Source organism: Balaenoptera acutorostrata, chromosome 9 (assembly GCF_949987535.1).
Source record: "Balaenoptera acutorostrata chromosome 9, mBalAcu1.1, whole genome shotgun sequence".
Lineage (NCBI taxonomy): Eukaryota > Metazoa > Chordata > Mammalia > Artiodactyla > Balaenopteridae > Balaenoptera > Balaenoptera acutorostrata.
The window spans coordinates 110,805,236-110,825,022 of record NC_080072.1 but is presented as its reverse complement, the minus strand read 5'-3'; the positions used below and the strand labels follow the sequence as shown (position 1 = coordinate 110,825,022).

Genomic DNA, 19,787 nt, shown 5'->3' with positions numbered 1-19,787 from the left:
GCTGCCATCCTGGTTGTAGATGACAGTCCCCTGGGAAGGTGGCCGAGGGCTGATGCAGGGCCCCGCCCACAGGAGTTCAGTCGCTCTGTAAGCACGAGCACAAGAGCCTGTCTTTCAAATGCTCCCTGGTCATCCTGATGGGCCCCTGGGACCCTGGATACCTCCAGGCGCCCTCCCTGCCAGCCCTCCCTGCAGAGAGGCTCCCCCACACCCCCTTCTCCCGCCCGCCCCGCCGTCGTATCCTCTGCATCTTGGCTTTGGTCCTCCTGGTAAGGAGAGCCCAATGTCAGAGTCTGTCTTTCTGGACAGTCCCACTGCACGAGTCACTAGAGTCCTTCCCTGCTCGTGTTATCCCCCGCTGTCCCGTCAGAACATGGGAACCATTTAGGAAACTCACCCCTGCCGGGGCACCCGTCTGAGCGCCGGCTCCGGGAGCATTGCTAACGGACTCCTTCCCCCGCTAGACGCCCAGTTAACTGTGACAGTGACTCGCTGATCCCGTCATTAGCCTGCAGACTGTCAGCCTCAGGGGAGGCAGCCAGCAAGCCAGCCTCCCTCGGGGCAGGTCCCTGAGGCCACAGCCTGAGAAAAGTCGTCAGACCCCAACGCAAAGAGCTTCTGTCACTGCCAGGAAATGAGACATTGACCCAGAGACTCCGTCTCCAAACCAGAATGGCTTTAGCACAGTTCAGTTGCTCGTATTAATTAAGGGAAAGTGAGACAGTGGGTTCATCACCCTTTTCATGAAGTCCAGTGTGGGGAAGGGACGTGTCTGGGAGTTGCGAGCGGGCAAGGATGGCTAGATCCACTGTCCACACGCCCTGCATTAATGGCGGGGAGCCCAGAGTTGCTTATTGCCCGCGGTGTTGTAGGGAGAGGCTGGGGGTGGGGAGGACGGAAAGTGTGCAGAGGAGACGAGCAGGGAGAGGAGACTGAGTGAGGAGAGAGGGAAAGCTGGGGGCGTTCTGGCATCCAAACCCCCAGCCAGCACGTACTGAGTGAACAGATGCTGCGGGTTCAGCCTGACCAGATGCACAAACAAGGAGGTCAGAGAAGCGAGGGGTGTCATTCCCTCTCCGTGTGCCTGCAGCTGAGAGCGGATGACATCACACGGGCAGCGAGTGCTGAGGTCCGCGGCTGACGTCCTGCGAGCCCAGCTATCCCAAGTGCTGAACCTCACCCCGGTTCCCAACTCAAGCATGTTCTAAGGTTTCTGTCCTTCGAAAGAAGGAGGCTCCTGTGTCAGGAGGTGTGTGATGGAGAAGGACGCCAGGGGACCCCTAGGAAGCAGGGGGAGGCAGCTCCCACCTCCTCTCCCATGCCATCAATCCTGGCCCCCTCACCGTGGGAGATGGGGGACCGGGGTAACGGGTGAGGTTATCTGCTCCGACAGTTAAGCAGGGACAAGACCATGGCCTGCAAGTGAGGGCTGCACTCCTGATTCCCATCACCTTCCCCAGCCGCTCCGCTTGGGTCTAGGGGGTCCTCCTAACCCCGGACTCTCCATCTCAAGGCAGCCCTGGCACTCAGGTCCAGCGTGGGGCCTGGGGTCAGTACTTAGGCTGAGTCCTCCATTGCACCAGTCCAGCTGTCTTGGGTTCACAGGGAGAAAGGCAAGACCTGGGTCAGCCTACGATGCCAAGCCCAGATTGTAGGCCAGCTTGACAGCCATGAAGCTGAGGTTTTGATCTGCCTGCGGCTCATTTTCTGCAATTATGTTCCGTGGGCCAGAATCCTGGAGAGAGAGGGACGAGGGACAGGACTTGGGCGCCCACCCCCATGTGCACCCCTGACAGTGTCCGCCTTGTCCCTCACGCCTTCAGGGACAGAAGCAGAGGGAGAGGGCGGCCTCAGACACTCCCTTCCCCTGGCCTCGTCTGGCTCCGGACCCCGGGGGCAGGGTTTCCAGCAAATACACAACCTTCCAGTGAACCCACACTTTTTCCTAAGCCTTGTGCACTCCTCACAGGAGTAGGATCAGCTCTTTTTTTTTTTTTTTTTTTAATTGTTTTTTGTGGGTTTTTTAAATTAATTAATTAATTTATTTATTTTTGGCTGTGTTGGGTCTTTGTTTCTGTGCGAGGGCTTTCTCTAGTTGCGGCAAGCGGGGGCCGCTCTTCATCGCGGTGCGCAGGCCTTTCACTGTCGCGGCCTCTCTTAATGCGGGGCACAGGCTCCAGACGCGCAGGCTCAGTAGCTGTGGCTCACGGGCCCAGTTGCTCCGTGGCATGTGGGATCTTCCCAGACCAGGACTCGAACCCATGCTCCCTGCATTGGCAGGCAGATTCTCAACCACTGCGCCACCAGGGAAGCCCAGGATCAGCTCTTGAATCACTCGGATGGCTACCCTGCTTTGGTGAGTGGGCGAGAGACTGTTCATTTTCCAGGGTCAATCAGAAAGCCCAGTTGTGGTCTAGCAGGTCAGCGGCATGCACGTAGTCGTTGAGGTGTTTGATTCCAAGTTTCCAAGGTCGGCATCAATAGGAATCGTCTGTAATAGCCCCTCTTACTGGGCAGCAGGGAAACGGATTTCTGGCTTTTCCAGAAGCCCTGCCATGTGAGTCCAGTGCCCCCCGGGTGCTTCCATGCCCCCACTCCACCCACTGCCTTCCTTCTGGCCGCAGCTCCCCTTCCCCCGCTTTCTTGCTCATCTGTGTTCTCCTGCCGTGGCCGTTCCTTCCCGATGCTCTCGCCTCCCTGAACCGATGCCTCTTTCCATCCATGGTCACCCCCTCCTGCTCATTTCCTCTAGGGCGCCTGCCCCCAGGCATGTGCCATTGTGAGTCACTTCCTGACAGGTCTCATGGCAAAAGCTGTGACAGGTGCTGGCGTTTAACCTCACAAAGCATCTTCCCCAGATAGAGCGGCAGCTTTCCGTGGCTGATGAGGAGGGACAGAGGGGATGGGGCCACCTCGCTGGGCTGCGGGCACCTCCCTAGCAACTTTTAATCATTTCAAAGGGAGAAGCCGGGCAGGGTTTGCCTCCAAATGAGGAAGATTTCTTGAATGATGTGAATAGTCAGGCAAAGGAATAGGCCACCCCCGGCATCATCCCTGGGGACATTCACACGGAGGGGAAGATATTCTGTCAGGGACAATCATCCAAAAGAGTGGAAGGCTAAATTCTTTGACCCTCCTGGTACTTCCAACTCTATAATTCTAAGGAATTGGCTGAGAAAAAAGAAGGGAAAATTGGGCCAAGAGTGAAGGCTGAGAAACAGCTGGCGCGGGATGAAGATGAAAAGGGAGAAAGAAGAAGTGGGTCAGGAAGCTGCCAGGTTTTACTCCGGACTTCCTCTTTGAGCTCTCCATCCCTGAATGCTTAGTTTTCTTCCGTCTCTAATAAATCTTTCTGACCCACCATACCTTACTTAAGGGGTCTAAAAGCAATTAAGAATGGAAAAATTGAGCCTGGGGAGAAAAAACATAAAGCACTCCAGGTCTGGGCTCATGAGATTGTGGGCTATCCAAAGTCAAGGACCTTGCCTTCTATGTCCTCTCCACCCCACGGCATCCAACCCATCACCTCTCTCACTGTTAAGGATGAGTAAAATAGCTGCCGGTCACATCAGGGACAGCCGGCCGGGCCAGGGACCCTTCTTCCCAGGGGTGGTCTGCTCCCCTGTTTCTGAGATGGCGTAGACCCTGCTCGTGGACGGTGCTCATTCCTTGCTCTCCATGACTGTTATGTCAGAATATGTGTCCCTGCAGAAGAGGCCGCCCTGTGCCCACGGAACTATGGGGCCGGCTCAGCCCTTCCCCAAGCACGAGACCTGCATCTGCGGGGTCCGAGTCCAGGGACCTCCCCCATCGCTGATAAATGGCCCCATTTGTATCCTTGCAGATCTTAATCTTCCTAATACAGTGGATTGAACTTATCTTCTTCAAAGTGCTCCGCCGTGGAAAGAAAGAACCCACATTTTTTTAATATATTTCAGCCACTGATGCAGAGCCGCTTCCTTTTGCTTCCGGTCATGTTATATTGGGCTGTCCGAATGCATAGGGCAGGGTGATATGCCTCTGGCTTACTGGCTTATTACAGGACCTCTTACCATTAAGCAAAACTGCAGGGCAGACTTGAAGCTTTCTGTTTTGTCAGAAAAAAATAGTCTTGTAGCCTTTCTTTTTTTTCAAGTCCCTTTTGAATGTGTCTTCAGAACCTTTCCCATGGCATCCAGAACATCCTGCCTGCACCCTGGGCATCTCGCCTGCACCCCGTCTGCCTTTCTTTCCTTCCTTGCACCAGTGCATCCTTCGGCCTCCTCCTCCCTCCTTTCCTGTCCCCCCTCATGTGGTTCCCCCCTCTGCCCCCCCAGTCAGCAGCCTGCCTTCCTAGCAGCTAGCAAAGAGGATTCAAACATTTGTTCCCTCCTGCCCTTTCCTCTGCAGCATGGAATCAGGATTTTACATCGCAACCAGAACTGGAGAGGGCGGGGAAAGCATTCCACCTTGCAGTTTCCTAGGTCTCCAGGCCTTTAGCAACCTAGATTTGTTCTGCTTTGCAAATCTCACCCAGTATTCAAAGCTATTAGGAAACTAGCATCTCCGTCTCCTTCCATGGACTTGAGGTGGGGACAAGTGCCAACATCTTCCCTTTCTTAGCAAAGAAAGCTGGGTTCGAGTGGGCGCGTGTTTTGCAGTAAGATCACAAAGGCTCAGTGGAAAAGTAGCTTCAAGGGTCCAGATCCTCAGCGTCAGTGTGCCCTGCAAAGCTCTCAACTGCAAAGAGAGGGTGTCTTTTGAGATGCCGGCTCCACGAGGATCTCAACGCAAAGGGCAGGCAGGAAACATCGCTGACCAGCTGGCCCCTTCACAGACCCGGATGCACATGCGAGTAAGAACGGGCTGAGAACAGCGCATGGTGGAGAGTGTGGGCCCCAGGCCAGCAGCATGGAAATCCTGGGACACTTGGTAGAAATGCAAAACCCTAGGCCCACCCTAGACCTACCGCATCAGAATCTATCTATATATATATAGATATAAAAACTCGGAGGAATTTATATGCAAATTAAAACCTGAGAACCACTTACTTTATAGAACTAACTTGACAAAATTCATTTTCTCACTTAATGAGGTAGTATTATCGTAACGATCCCCATTTTATGTGAAACACTGTTCCTTCCTCCCTCCCTTTTTTTGCTGTCACGTAACAGTCCATAAAAACAGCAGTACAGATGGTGAAGATAAATTCCCGCATTGCAGAGGGTGGCCTGTTGTCCAGCAATTGCCCCCAACTCCCCCAATTCAAAGACAGGAACTTTGAAAATTTTGAGGAAGGTGCTCCAGAGCAGGTGACTCCTGGGGTCTGGGGTGTGCCCTGCCAGCCCCACTGTAGGTAGCTCATTTGTTTGGTTAAGGGCAGGGGGTTTAATTACCTGTGGCAAATACACTGCGGTACATTTTGAAAGAATGATGGAGTCTTAGCAGGAGAAAGCCATCCTTTCCATCCCGTTGTATTTATTTACCGCAAAAAAGGCACGCTGAATCAGGAAAGTCATTTTGGTCTGTCTGATTTTATTGTTGTTTAATCCTTAAAACCACTTAGATTGGTCAACCAGCATCATTTCAATGAGCGAGGCAATTTTTATCTTTATTAGACGTCCTGAAATAAGTGATTTCAGAACCCCCTTCAACTCTGAGATTCTTTAAGTCTAAGAGAAATAAGGAAAAAAGGCTGAGCAGATGTTGACATCCTTCCAATGAGCTTTGAGGAATTAGATATGAGCCAGCCTGGGTGATTAAATGTCTGCTGGGGTAGAGGGTCATGACCAGCACCACCACCCTGAGATCCCAACGAACAGGGCCCCAGGAGGCACCTACTCTGCAGCATCTTCCTCAGAATTTTCAAAGTTCCCATCTGGTGCCTGGGACCAGCATAGGCCGGCAATACCATTCAGGAGCGACACTCACATCTCAGACTGGGAAGTGTGGACTTGTCCCAAACCCCACTTCCCCCCTTCGCCTCTACTTCCAGCCAGTCCTCACACGGGTTCCACCAGATTCCCAAGATCCTGAAATTCTCACCTGTGGGCTTGCCCTGGGGCCTGTCAACCGGCCTAAGTTCCAGGAGGGTGCCCTGGTAAGTGGATTGCTTGGCTGGCCGACGGATGCACGATTTCCTTCAAAGAATAGCATGAGATTGGGCTCCTAGCTGACTTCGAGCGACTTGGTTTGTTTACGTATTTGCCTGGAGCCCCACACCTTCTGGGGTTGGCCTTGATCACCAACATCCAGACACTGAAGGTGGAGCCTGGGTGGGCGTGGTGACCCTGGGGGGGCTGGGTGATGGGGGCAAGGAAGGCCCCGAGAGCTGAAAAGCCAGTGTCCTGGGAAAGGGGCAGGGTGGTGGGGATTCCCCAATGCTTCCACGGGAGCAGAGTCAGGATGCCAAAGCAGCGGCCTCACGTCTGCCCATCAGCCCACCCCCACGACACCCCACTTCCTGCGCCAAACCCATCGTGGACCCAGACTTAGTTTGTCGAGCAACCATTGGATCAGCTATGCTTCTATAGGGTGTGAGAAAAGTTACAATGTGTTTTTATCATCCTGAAAACTAATTTTGCTCTCATGCCCGGAGCATAAAAAGGAATCAGGTATCAGGCTTAAAAGAAATGCAAATGGATGTACTTTCTCCTCGGCCTTTGGGTTGGCTGGGTTTTCACAGGAGCCTGGTGCTTTGACAGCCGCAGGACATTTGTGTTTTAAGACAGAAGGTCTGTCCTCTTTACAAGCAGAGGGGTCAGATTATGAAAGAGTGTGTAATAGTGGCTGCAAGAAATGTCAATTTTGCAGCCCCAGAGTATTTAAGATCATGAATTGCAAGCTTCACAAAAGCCTGAGAATGAAGCCTCCAGAATGTCCTACAAAGCCGGGTATTACACCCATTGAGTTCCCTCACCCCAGGTTCTGGGGATCTCAGGGTTATTTTATGTTGGCAAATGTTTATTGAGCACCTACTGCATAGCAGTCAAGAAGGACTTACTCATTCATTCATTCTCCACTGTATCTTCTCCAGGACAGTTTGGAACCAACCAGCTGCTTTGTGTCTGTTTGTATCAAATTGTTAAATGGTCACTTATTCATTCTACAAGTAATTAGTAGTTTGTATTCTGTGTACAAAGGCATCTCTACATTGTGGAAAATGAAGATGTCCGTACTCACATACCCTAAAGTTATTCCCACATTTAAAAAATTATATTATTGATCATGACAATTCTGTTTAAAAATATCAAAGCTTACTAATGTGCTACAGTATTTCATATGTACTTTTAATTAATCCTCATAATAATCATGTAAGAAAAATAATAATATGCCCTTCTTATCAAATGGTCTGAAAAGTTAAAGGGACTTGGACAAAAATCCATTGATCCAAGACTCAAGCAGAGAATTTCTTCAAATACTTTGGGGCCAACATAATGTCCAGAATCTTTGACTTGATGTTCAAACCCCCATTTTATGGCTTTTTATATTCCTTCTCTTCTAAGCTCTGTACAGTTATGCCCCTGGTTTCACAGTTTCTTGATTGTCTCTGTTTCTTTCCTCCCAGACGGCCAGGGCTTTGTGAGTGAGGACGAATACCTGGAAATCTCTGACATCAAACGTGACCAGTCCGGGGAGTATGAATGCAGCGCCTTGAATGATGTTGCTGCCCCTGATGTGCGGAAAGTAAAAATCACTGTCAACTGTGAGTAGACCCACTGTCAGCGAGTTCCAGGGGAAAGGAGAGCATGGGGATTAAGGGGACGAAGAGGTAATGGCAGTGTCTTTTTCTGATGGACCCCAGTTGTTTCCAGCAGGAAAAGACAGTATCAGATTGCTGTGCCCATCCACCTCCAGGGCCATGGAGTCTTCCTGTGACTGTCAGAACTTTTAGCTGATGGGGAGACTCGTGAACTCCGGGTTAGTGTGAAGGCTTGAAGAGATGCTGGGGTAAACACAGTATCTGCAAGCAAGAAGTCCGTTTCCTAAAATACATGATCGTTTAGCTGGGAAGGGGGACGTGCACAGCAGGTGACTGATGTGCTTCTCACCTGTCTCACCGACTCGCTCTGCACCTCCCTGCAGACCCGCCCTACATCTCCAAAGCCAAGAACACGGGTGTCTCTGTTGGCCAGAAGGGCATCTTGAGCTGTGAAGCCTCTGCAGTGCCCACGGCTGAGTTCCAGTGGTTCAAGGAAGATACCAGGTACCTTGAAAGCGGAAACAGGGCATGTCCGAAGCAGAGCTGATGGATCGTTCCCCACGTGGAAGGAGGGTGATGGAGTCCAGGGGGAAGATATGGCAAAACCAAACTGATTACAGCCTCCATTATAACAGAGTCTCCTTTTAGAGCCAGAAGCAAAACACGGAGGGAGCTGGGAAGTGGGCAAAACTGATGGACCTTGTTTCAGAATCAGAGTAGCTGTAGACACGGCTATCTTCAAGGACTAGGGGCATGTAGCCCTGGAGCATGGGCGCCCTTCCTTCTTGGCCCCTGATGGAGGCTGCAGTGCTCATAGCTGGGGGGTAGAGGGGCCGGCTTAGTCTGAGGGAAGGGCTCTGTGAGGGGGAGAGTGTGTGTGTGGGTCCACCTGTGGCGTCTGGACTTCCCCGGACCCGCCCGTCTGCCGCCTCACTCTGTGTGTGCAACCAAACCCGTCGCACCCCCTCCTTTCTTGCAGGCTGGCCACCGGCCTGGACGGCGTGAGGGTCGAGAGCAGAGGCCACATATCCACACTGACCTTCTTCAACGTCTCAGAGAAGGATTATGGGAACTATACCTGTGTGGCCACGAACAAGCTTGGGAATACCAACGCCAGCATCACACTGTATGGTGAGTGCAGGAGGCCTGGACGTGGGGCTTGGCGGGGCGGGGGGTTCCAGGGACTCGGGCGGGAGGAGGGCGCAGCCTGCTTGGCCTGTGTCCGTCCACAGGGCTCGACCCCCCACCTTAGATGCGAACGCAACTCCACCGCCATTCTCCTGGTGCATGGTACGTGGTGTGTGCAAGGTAACTGGTACCTCCTGGTCTCGTGCAAGGTGAGCTGGGCACCTCACCAAAGGAGTAAACCGAGCTCTGAACCAAGCTGCACAATGGTTACCGTCAACAAGACGGAACCATGGAACAGGTCGATTGTAGTACTGTCTGTTGGTCTGGGGGTAAATTAGATATAGTTTTAAGATACCCTCTACAGTAAGAGTCGATGATTCCAGGAGTTATATTTACAGTTTTAAGCCAAGTTACCTGCTGCCATTATGATTCTCATGTTGACTGCCTGTCACGTTCTCATTCATTGGAATGAACAGAGCAGGAGGCTTGAGTCCCCATCGGGACGACTGCTCTGTCCACGGCTGAGACAGCCGCCCCTTCTCCGCAGGTCTCTCCCTCCCGCACGGGGGGAGGGGTCTGCAGAGCCCTGAGCAGCCCTTCGGGAGACCTCACCCTCGCTCACTCAGTTCTTGCGCTGCTGTGTCCATCTCCTTGTGCAACGTTTCACCCCACGGGCCAGGCCCAGCTTGTGGCGATAGCCCATGTGTGTATGTGCGTGTTTATTTGGTGAGATTTGGTTAGAGGGAAGCGTCTGGTGAATAGGACAAAAAGGTATTCATGTTTCACATGGACCTCAGACCCTGAACAAGCTTTCAGCATTGACATGAACTGAACTTTGTCCACCAACCATCTGAAATGTGTGATCTATGTCTTTTGTTTTCTCTCTGCATTGTGTGTGCATTGTGCTGTGTGTGTCTTAGAAATAAGCCCCTCATCAGCAGTGGCAGGTGGGTATAGCATGTTCCTTCACTCCTCTGCCTGCCTGAATGCCTATGTTTTTGATTTTAAGCCTCCTTCAAAGACAGGCCTGCCTGCTCCGCCTCCTTGGTTTATTTCTTCTTAGTGGCTAGACTTCAGGGGGTTGGTCTGCACAGTTTAGGTAGCAAGCATGTAGAATATGATGGCTTTCACACATGTGCATATGAAATATCGTTATATGTTTCCAGAGAAGGGCTTCCCCCCCGCCAAAACAAGAAACTTCTACTTGGTGGCCTTAAGAGGGATGAGTATTCTGCTATTTGTACACAGCAGCAGCGAGGGGAACCCAGCCTAGACACCAAATGGATTATCAGATGATCGTCTCCATGGGGAAATCACACTAGTGTGAATGTATAATTCCTCCAGCCCAAGGCAAAAAGGGCTAATGACTTAATTCTGAAAGTTTCATTTTAAAATAGAAGTACTTGGGTCATTATTCATAATGATCATCATAATATCTACCAAGTATTGGTTTCCAGGCATCATGCTAGTTCCGTGAAAGACAGGTTATTAACCCCATTTTAAAGATGGGTAAGAGGAGGACCCAGGAGGCTAAGTGACACTGAAGTACGTGTAGCTAGTAAAGAGGTGCTGATGAGACCCAGACCCAGACCCCTCCTCAGTGCTGGAGGGTTTTCCCAGAGGATGAGGGTGTGAACCGTGGGCACACACACTCGCACGCTCCCTCGCGTGCTAGATGGGGCCTCAGCTCTGCCTCCCGGGTGGAAGCCTCACCCTCCCTGTCTGCAATCAATCTCAGCCACATAGCAAATGGTAACTTTTGAATTTTCCAGCTCTGGAATCAGCTCTGCAGCTGCCCTTTCCACAGCTCTGGATCCGAGACAATCATGGGCCACTGGCTCTGCCCACACCTTGGTGTCTGTGAATGTCCATCCCTAGGTCTTGATAAAACTTAGAAGAAAGGGTGGGGCTGGGTTGCTTCTCTGCCACTGACCCTGCCGTCACCCCTGAGTCGGTGGGGCTGCCCGTGGGGGGATGCGGCCGACAGAAGGGTTCCAGGACTGACAGCTAGGTGATCCGGGCGCTTGTCCCTCTGTACCATGAACTCAGGAGAGAAGTGTGTCACAGCCGAGAACAACAGTGTGTGGAGATTAAGGATTCATTCGCCGGCTAGGGCTGCCATAACCAAATAGCATAGGCTGGGGGCTTAAACAACCGAAACTTGTTTTCTCACAGTTCTGGAGGCCAGAAGGCCAAGATCAAGCCAGGAAGATCTGTCAGCTGATTTTGATGAGGGCTCTCGTCCTAGCTTGTAGACGCCCACTTCGTTCTCACATGGCCTTTCCTCTGAGCATGTGCAGAGAGAGAGAGAGAGAGAGAGAGAGAGAGAGCGAGCGAGAGAGCTGGGGGGTGGAGGAGGGCTCCTTGGTGTGTCTTCTTATTAGGATGCTAATCCTAGCTAATCAGGGCCCTACCTTTATAACCTCATTTGACCTTAATCACTTCCTTATAGGCTGCATCTCCAAATACACATGGGGGGTTAGGGCTCCAACATATGAACTTGGAGGGCCCAATTCAGCTCCTAGGAAAGACACAGCTTCATATCCCAATGCAGCCAACCACACGAAGCCCGTGTCAACAATTAGCCTGTTTGAACCCATTTTCCACTTCTGTCTCCCCTCTTCCATCTGATCTGAATGCGTTCTTTTAAAGGACCATTTGAACATTTATAACCGATCTGCTCATACTCGCCAAAGCCACACTAACAGACACCCTGCACCCCAGGCACACATTTGTGTTTGCCGTCAGAGACTGTAAGCTTGGTTTTTAGAGACCCTTTGGACTCTGCACCGTGAACCCATCCCAACATACATTCATGACAGGCCTCTCACACAAACATGTCTTTCCTATGTTTCCTACCTACACGCACAGAACAAAGGGAAATGAGATGAAAGCAGAAGACACAGGCTATGGAGACAGTGGGCTGAGACAGGAAGTGCTTAGGCCAACTGAGAGACCACGCGGGTAGGTGGGTGATGGTCAAAGATGAATCAGTGGCTGACCTTGACGTGGGATGTTTCCTCCTCACCCACCACCAGTTGCTGCCCCTCCAGAAGCCGCACAGACAGAACAGGTCACCCAGCTGAGTGCCAACTCAGAGTGGCATTTCAGACTGTGCACTTTTCTTAGCCCCGGGCCACTGCCGGGACTGGAGAGGCAACGGAAGGTAGAGAACAGACCAGCACGGGGATGGGGAAAACTGAGTTCCGGTCCTGACCCTGCCACAAACCGTGCTGCTCTCTGTTCCGCGGTCGCCTGTGAAATACAAGCACAGGGCAAAGCAGACTCCAGGCTTCTCTCCAGCTTCCTAAGTCTCTGTTCTGTTGAAAAACAAGGGGAACTAGGGTAAGAGGCACCTCTCCAAAACCTGGCATCCGTAACCTTGGGAATGGCAGCAGGTGCGGTGCCTATTGCCAGCAACTTGCTCGAAGTATCCGTAAGCTTTCTTGAGTGGGTGAGGCATTGGGAGGCCACCTGGGCCCTGGCATCCTGGAGCCTGGCCAGGTCCGCACGCAGCAGGGGCGGCCGGGCTCAGCTTGCTGGCCACGGCTCTGCCTCTTGCAGAAGCCGCTCACGTTCTCTCGACTTGCCACCCATTCTGCTTCCACTGGGTCTTGAGCAAGAGGCCCCATCCCCCTGTCCTTAGGGTGCAAGGAGGGAACATTCTGAACTTGATTACATCCGGCACTGCATTGAGTGCGGGGCACGTAATGAGCCGTGTAAACGTCTGTATTTCTGTATTACTGGAACCGGCAGGGGAGAGGGACAGAGAAGGCAAACAAAGCCAGAAAGGAGGGGGATGCTGCCGAGAGACAAACAGATTTCTCACGCTTTATCTGTGCAATTGCAGCGACACAGATGAGTTACATTAAGAGTTAAGTATCAGGAATGGGGACCGCTCCTAGGAATCTTGTCATTGCAAATGAAAATGGCAAAATATTCTGGTTAGTGCAACATCTGGGCTCGGGATTTTTTCCTCAAGGCAGAGCCTCAGCCCCTCAGAGCAGCCAGGAAGAAGGCCTACCTCTTGGCCCCTGGAAACTATGAGGACAGAATCTCTATTTTCTTTTGCTAATGGCCATTCCTCCATAGAAAATACACATATCAGGCTGGCTCTTCAGACAGGATTTTCATCAACTAAAGGCAGCCGGACCAGCTCTTGTCATCCTGCACCCTGGGCTGCCCTCACCCAGGGTCCCCCCTGGAAAGCTGGTTCAGGCCCTGCCCCCCACCTGCCCTCCTCTATAAAGGCTCCCAACAACCTCACCTTTCCCCCAGGTGGCTCCAGGTGAGACCTGAGGGCTGGGTGCAGGAGTTGAGGACCCCGAATCTCCCCTCCCTTCACCTCCAATCCAGCCCAATCCAGGCCTCGGTCTCACGCCTGCGTCCCTCCGAAGACCCAGCCTCCCCTCAGCCCCAGACCTCCCTGGCCCCCAACACCCTGCTTCTGGCTTCTAGGATGTGACTGGCTGTGGCTTTCTTCTTCCCTCTCGGTCTCAGTCTGCTTCTAGCCCCTCCACCTTCTGCTCAGGGGTGGCATTACAGCAAGAGGAGAAGGGTCTTCTGTGTCTTCGGGCATCTTCAAGAGTTGTATCTCAGCCCACCGCTTTGGGTACTTTAAAAATGCAGATTCATGGGCCTGGTCCCAGACCCATTTCATGAGAATCTCCCGGGATGGTCCTGAGCACATGCTTTCTAGGCAAGCTCTCCCAGGGAAGCTTAGGACCAGGCAGCCAGACAGTCTACAAGCAGCAGTCTGGGGGCTCCCCGGTCTGTGTCCCTAGCGCTTTCCTCAATTCTGAGCCACAAGACGCTCTGCTACCTGAAGGTCCCAGGGGAATCTCCATCTTTCTCTCCCTGGCGCCCCTTCCCTCCTCAAACGTGCACCTTATCTTCTCACCCACCGCCTCACTACAATCTCCACGGCCATCCTGACCCTTTCCTCTCCCTCACCCCACACCTGTCAGCCAGCAGGTCGGAGCAAGCAGGCACCAGCCCTCCCGCCACTGCCATCGCGCTCACGCCGGGGCTTGTCTGGCTACGACATTCTCTTACCGGTGGGTGGTTCCTTTGTCTTTGACAATCTCTCTTCCATCTGCCACTTCGGGGCCAGGTGGCCCTTCCCAAACTCAGAATGAACCTGTTCACATCCTGCTGAAAACCGCCTCCCAGAAAACCCTCGAAGGCCTTTCCTGCTCTGAGATCAACCTCCCTCGTGGCCCCAAGTTCCCCGCTGCCTTCTCTGCATCCACCGTGCTAGACACCCGCCCCGCCCTGCCCGGGGTGCCCGATCCCATTGCACATTCCAGCCTCGACTGTGCTGCTTCTGTCCATCAATTCACTGATTCAGCGAATGTTTGTTTCGAGCCTACTGTGTGCCAGGAGTTAGATTTAGGGTTTAGGTACCGAGAGGAGCAGACTTCCCAACCTCCTACAAGCAAGTAAATAGACATTTACAATAGAATATAGAATCTAAGTGCTGCACTAGAGCAGAGAATAAGCTACTAGCTAGTAGGGGTCAGCCAGAAGGGGCTTCCGACAGCTCAGAACCCTTCGAGGTAAGTACGCCTGGAGCTCAGAGAATTTAAGCCATGTGACTGAATCCTTCCCGCAGATAGCAATTCCACCGTAGAAGGACACGTTAACATCCAGTTTTGCACCCAGGTCTGTCTGACCTTAAACCCATGTTTCTTTCTAACCCGTAGGTATACTGTCTCTTCCAGTGTGTTGAAGGGTCACAGAGGGAGGCGTTTGCCCTCTTCTCTGCCTGATAAAATTGTACTTACCCTTTAAGCTTCCACTTAACGGTGCCCCATCCATAAAGTGTTTCTGAACCCCACTGAAGAATCACTCACCCATCTTTTGGACTCTCTTGGTAGTTTACCCTTAGGCTTATATTTTGTTTGTATTTGTTTCTGCACTAAAGGATGTAGCCCTGTATCTCACCATAGTTATTGACCAGTAAGCATTGGTTGGGTTAATAAATATATCTTCCAGTCAATGGGTTACAGCCTCTTACAGGGTGAAACTCCCCACTAGCCATAGGAAGGCCAAATACTCAAAAGGTCTTATAGTCTCCCCCACTGCCCCGCAGGGAAGCCAAATCAACATTGCTGACACTTTCCCTTGCATTCCAGCCCCCCTTACGTCCCAGTTCTAATTTGAAATTTAGGGTCCCCTCCCGCGGGGTCTTTCTCCCTTGTGAGGGAGGCTATCTCAAACATCCCGACAGACTGTTGAGGAAGGCGTTCGTCAAATGATTTCTTCTTGCAGAGACATCAAAAGCTGCACGTGCCTGTCCATTTCCTGCTGATAACGTATATGATTTTTATTTTCCAAATCCGCAATTTAAATCCAGGTGGGAGGGAATGAGTCAGAGAGAAACACCATCGTTCCTGGCTGATGGCAGCAGCCTCGTCATTTGTATTTTCCCCAACCTGCGAAATGTCAACATATTAGGAGAAAATATGCAGACAGTTCATGTTTCACTCCTGATGCTGCCTCGCGCCCCTACCCTGCTCCGTCTGAATCACTGGCATCTGGCCGTTAGCCTGAGCGTTCACTCGGGCTGTGCCCATGTCAGCACACGCCCCCGCTTCCGGCTTGGCACAGACCAAAGCCCTGCTTTGTTCAGGGTTGTGATGCGCTGACTGGTTTGAATTAACTTCTGATATGAACTTCCTAGGCCTTGGGCTTTGTGGGAGCACAAAGCAGAGATGGCTGCCTTTTTGGCTTCTTTATCCGCATGCCTTCCTGGAGCTGCGAAGCCCCGTTCATCTTCCTTGTAGAAAAACACCGGGCCCTGTTTTCTGCTGTAATTAAAGACAATGAAGGAAAAGCTCCCTTTGAAGGGGAACGATGCACCTTCGTCAGCCGGCACTGCTGAAAGTAGGTTTACGTTTCCCCAGCAAGTGTAACACACACCCTCTAATTAGATTTCCTCGCTCCTCTTTTAATCACCGGGAACATCATTATCCTTTTGGTTCCTTGTTAGGAAGGTCACAAAGTTCACATTCATATTTATAAAACGCATCCAAATTTCAGAACAAAACTGTATCTTCTTAGACTTCAGATGCCTCCTTGATCTCACTGCGCTATCACCAAGTTCAACTCGGCTGTGGGTTTTTTTTTTTTCTCTTTTCTTTCCTTCATGTGATCACCTGACCACCTGCTATTTTAGTAGGATTACAGAAACACTTTGCTTTCGAACTTCTTGCTGAAGAACTGTGCCTTATTTTCATTGCAATCATGGAAAGGACAAGGGTGACATTTCAATACCTTTCTCACTTGTAATGGACCCTCCATTTTTAAGCTTCAAAATCTCTTGTGAGGCAGGATCCTCATCGGTAAACTTATATAGTTTTCTGGGAGCTTTGTGCTGAGTTTGGGTACTTTGATTTTCAAAATCTGTTCCTCCAGAGGGTGATCAGCCAGCCCATGAACGCAGCAGCAAACCCTTGCTTCCAGGAGAGCTAGGCCTGCAGGTTAATTCTATGCTAAGCCCTCAACCAAATTAGCTTTTTAAAAATGTGTAATGTGTAGTATATTTAATTTAACAAAGTAAGTAGCTTCTCCAAAGTGGACTTTATTTTGCTCATTTGTTTGTTTGCCTCTTTCTTTATTTACTTGTCTTACTGCTGCTGGGTCTCACACGTGGCCATACCATAAAATCTTCCCTCCGGCCCAGAGTACACGCACTGATTGATTGACCTTTGTGACATTTACCGTTTCTGGAATTTATCTCTTGATCATTTCTGTCTCTTTATCTCTTCTTTCTGTGTGCTGAGGACTAACTTATTTTGGTCTGCATATGTCCTCAAGGTATTTAGTTGTCATGGTTGTCATTCACAGTTGGTTTTGTGGCTTTGTGTCGTCACGTGAGCTTTTCAAGTCTGCTCAGCTTCAGGAAAGAAGGAAGCAATACGTTTTTAGTGTTGAGGAAGGGGAAAGGAGCAGCTGGAATGAGGGGAAAGGGCATCATTACATGTTCTCACTTTTAGTTTATCCCTGAAAAATATTTAATTAAGGCTGAGGTTTGTAAGAGCTATTCTATTAGACTGAGTCACTGTTAACCATAAATAAAGATTTCTTGAATGTGGTGCTTGCCCACAGAAAGAGTTGGGCTTCTACATGCACTTCCTCAGAATAACTGGCCTTCCTTGGGCAGCCTTTACCTGTGGCTGGAGCCAACTCAGGTCTTGTCAGGAGAGACCAGTCACTTGCTAAGCCACAGTCACGTTTGCTTTCAGTGGGTGTTTGGCAATTATCTTTAAGAATTCAGTATACACAGGGTCTCTTTATTTAAAGCAGGAGCCCCACAAAAGGTACTATTTTAGAGACTAGCAGTTGTGGTCCTGGTTCTCATTCACCCAATTGTTACTCATCCTTTACTTATACTCAGTGATTTTACGTATCATCTTCACTCATCCTCAGAGCAACCCTGCAGGTATAGAGAAAACCACCTCCCCACATATTTTATACATGAAAAAAAAAAACTGTTTGAGAGCAGTTAACCATCTCACCTGAAGTCATCCTGCAAGTGACTAGCAGAGCCAGAATTCACATTCAGTTCTCCCTGATTCCTGAATTCAATCCTCTTAGACAGGCAGGGTGCTCCTGAGATGGAAGGGAGGTTGGATTATTTCATTCCAAAGGACTTTCTTCTCAGAATCTGTGAGGGCTTAAAACATATTTACGTTTCTTTATTGATTTAGACTAGGACAGAGGAATTCTAGGTCCTAATGGAGGACAGGGGGACTTCCCTGGTGGTCTAGTGGTTAAGACTCCGAGCTTCCACTTCAGGGGGCGCGGGTTCGATCCCTGGTCGGGGAACTAAGATCCTGCATGCAGCGTAGCGTGGCCAAAAAAAAAAAAAAAGCTAATGGAAGATAGGGTGTGTGCAGGCAGAGGCTTTGGAACAGAGCCTGGCACATGGCAGCACCAGCACGCATTTCTTGAGTGGACGGCATGGCTTCCGAGGCCAGCGTGGGGTATGCTTCCCTCGCAGACTGGTCCTTTGCCCTTGGACTTGCCATAGAGCGTGGCTTTGGACTCTCTCATTGCCCTGCCCAGTGCCCCACACCCTCCTCCTAGGCCCTAATGGCCGGTGGCCTCTCTCACCTCCTCATTCTCACCTACCAAAACCCAGCTCAGGATCAACGTATTTGGAAAAGGTCGAAATAAGCCAATATTAGCCTCAACTAACAAGTGGAAGGTAGGGGGTATGGACCCACCAGAGCAGCCCTTCCCATGGTCACATGACTACTTCCTACCACGATCACATGACTACTTCCTACGATCACATGACTACTTCCTACCACGATCACATGACTACTTCCTACCACGGTCACATGACTACTTCCTACCAGACACTGTCCTAATCCCTCCAGTCCTTTATCCTGAAAACTCCACATTATTACCCCTATTTTCAAGGAGAAAACTGCAAGTGCTTTGTCTGAGATCACGTAGCTGGCAAGCCACAGACTCAGGATTTAAGCCCAAATTGGTCTGAAGCCGAAGTCCCAAGCGTTGGTTGCACTTTTACGGTGGTCAGAGACTTTACCCCAAAGGGCTCAGGGCTGCAAAGACAAAGCAGCGAGGCCAAGGCAGGGCAGACGCGTAGACGTAATCACGGCACCACACCAGTTCGCTAGACAGCAGCAATCCACTGCTTCTGCCGTATTAAAGCACAGAGAAGCGTTTGCGTAATCAGGTGAGTGGCCTTAGCATACAGAAAGCCTATGGGAGAGACCCAACCCAGATTCTTTTTTCCCCCTCATTTCCAGCAGGATCAGGGTTACCTTGAAGATGCCATTGAAGAATCAGTTCGTCGCTGATGGCCTTTGTCTTACATTCCTCCAACCTGGAGTATGGTACACGGACGTGAGCCGCTCTCTCCCGGCTTTGAACAAAGCCCGAGAGCCTTCCTGTAGGCCCCTCACTTCCTGTAGGCCCTACTGCCAAATCTCAGATGTGTCCAGGATCCATAGGAGGAAAGCAAGGCTAGTTTAATCTCTGTCCTAGTAGATTAGGTAAACTCTTTGGCCAGAATAGCTCAGCCCTTTCTCATACACTGATTGGCCAAAGGCAGTCTGAGAATAAATTGCCATGTCATCTGATGCTTAAATCAGGGCTTATAATACCTGCTAAGGAATAAAATTTCCTGAAAATGCATAGAAAATGAGGCTACAGAAAAGGAAACTTTAGGGTCTAGGAATGTTTGGCGCCCTCTTGCTGTCTCAGGAGATGGCATGCTGAGGTGCAGAAAGCAGGAGTGGTGATGGTTTTGTACCCCTGGAAAAGGCCATCTGGCTGTTCCCCAGCTGTCCCTTCTGGGACCAGATGCAGAGTTTCCAGCCATTCAGTAACTCAGGATACTAAAGGAGAAGAGCTCAGAGGTCATGCATCCCAGCCTCCTCTCACTGCAGGTGGGAGAACCAAGGCCAGAGAGGAGCTGGCACTCAGCTGGGAAGCAGCAGAGTCACGTGGAGAAATTGGGTCTCCAGATCCCCAGGCCATCATTCCATGACGCCGTGGCCTCTGAAAAACATGCACAAAGGATTGTTTTCCACAGAGGGGAAGTAGAGCTGTGATAATCAAGGGCACCAACCCTGTAGACAGAGTGACTCAGTTCTAGTCCAGCTCTGGGTGTATTGTCTTTTGTGGCCACAGGCAGGGTGCTTACCTGCTCTGCTCCTCAATTCCCCATCTATAAGATAGGAATGCCACAGGGGTTCAGAAAGATAAAACGGATTAGTAGATGTTCAGCATTTAGAGTCATGTTTGCCACACAGAAAGCACCATATAAGTATGCCTTATCTCATCCCCCCATGCGGGCTGAGCAGGCCCCATGCCTACCGAGGCCCCCTCAGAGTTCCACTCCTTGGAGAACTCAGCTGAAGCGAGCTGAGGCTGTTAACACCCCTGCCTAAGCAGCATGAACATCTTACTGCCACTGCTACCTGCCATCTTGATGACT

General features: G+C 50.9%; 1 protein-coding gene across 3 annotated transcripts in view; it reads left to right on the top strand.

Moving 5' to 3' along the window:
* The window catches only part of LOC103020984 (opioid-binding protein/cell adhesion molecule), a 1,085,929-nt gene that overhangs the window by 1,058,783 nt on the left and 7,359 nt on the right, over positions 1–19,787 (top strand). For 2 of the 3 annotated variants that reach the window (XM_057553511.1, XM_057553513.1), the window contains exons 5-8: positions 7,547–7,684; positions 8,065–8,185; positions 8,661–8,812; positions 9,730–10,071. In XM_057553511.1, coding sequence (XP_057409494.1) covers positions 7,547–7,684; positions 8,065–8,185; positions 8,661–8,812; positions 9,730–9,872 — 554 coding nt within the window. In that variant the 3' untranslated portion in view covers positions 9,873–10,071. Of the gene's footprint in view, positions 1–7,546; positions 7,685–8,064; positions 8,186–8,660; positions 8,813–9,729; positions 10,072–19,787 lie in introns of those variants that run through there. The other variant, XM_057553512.1, reaches the window with a different exon arrangement.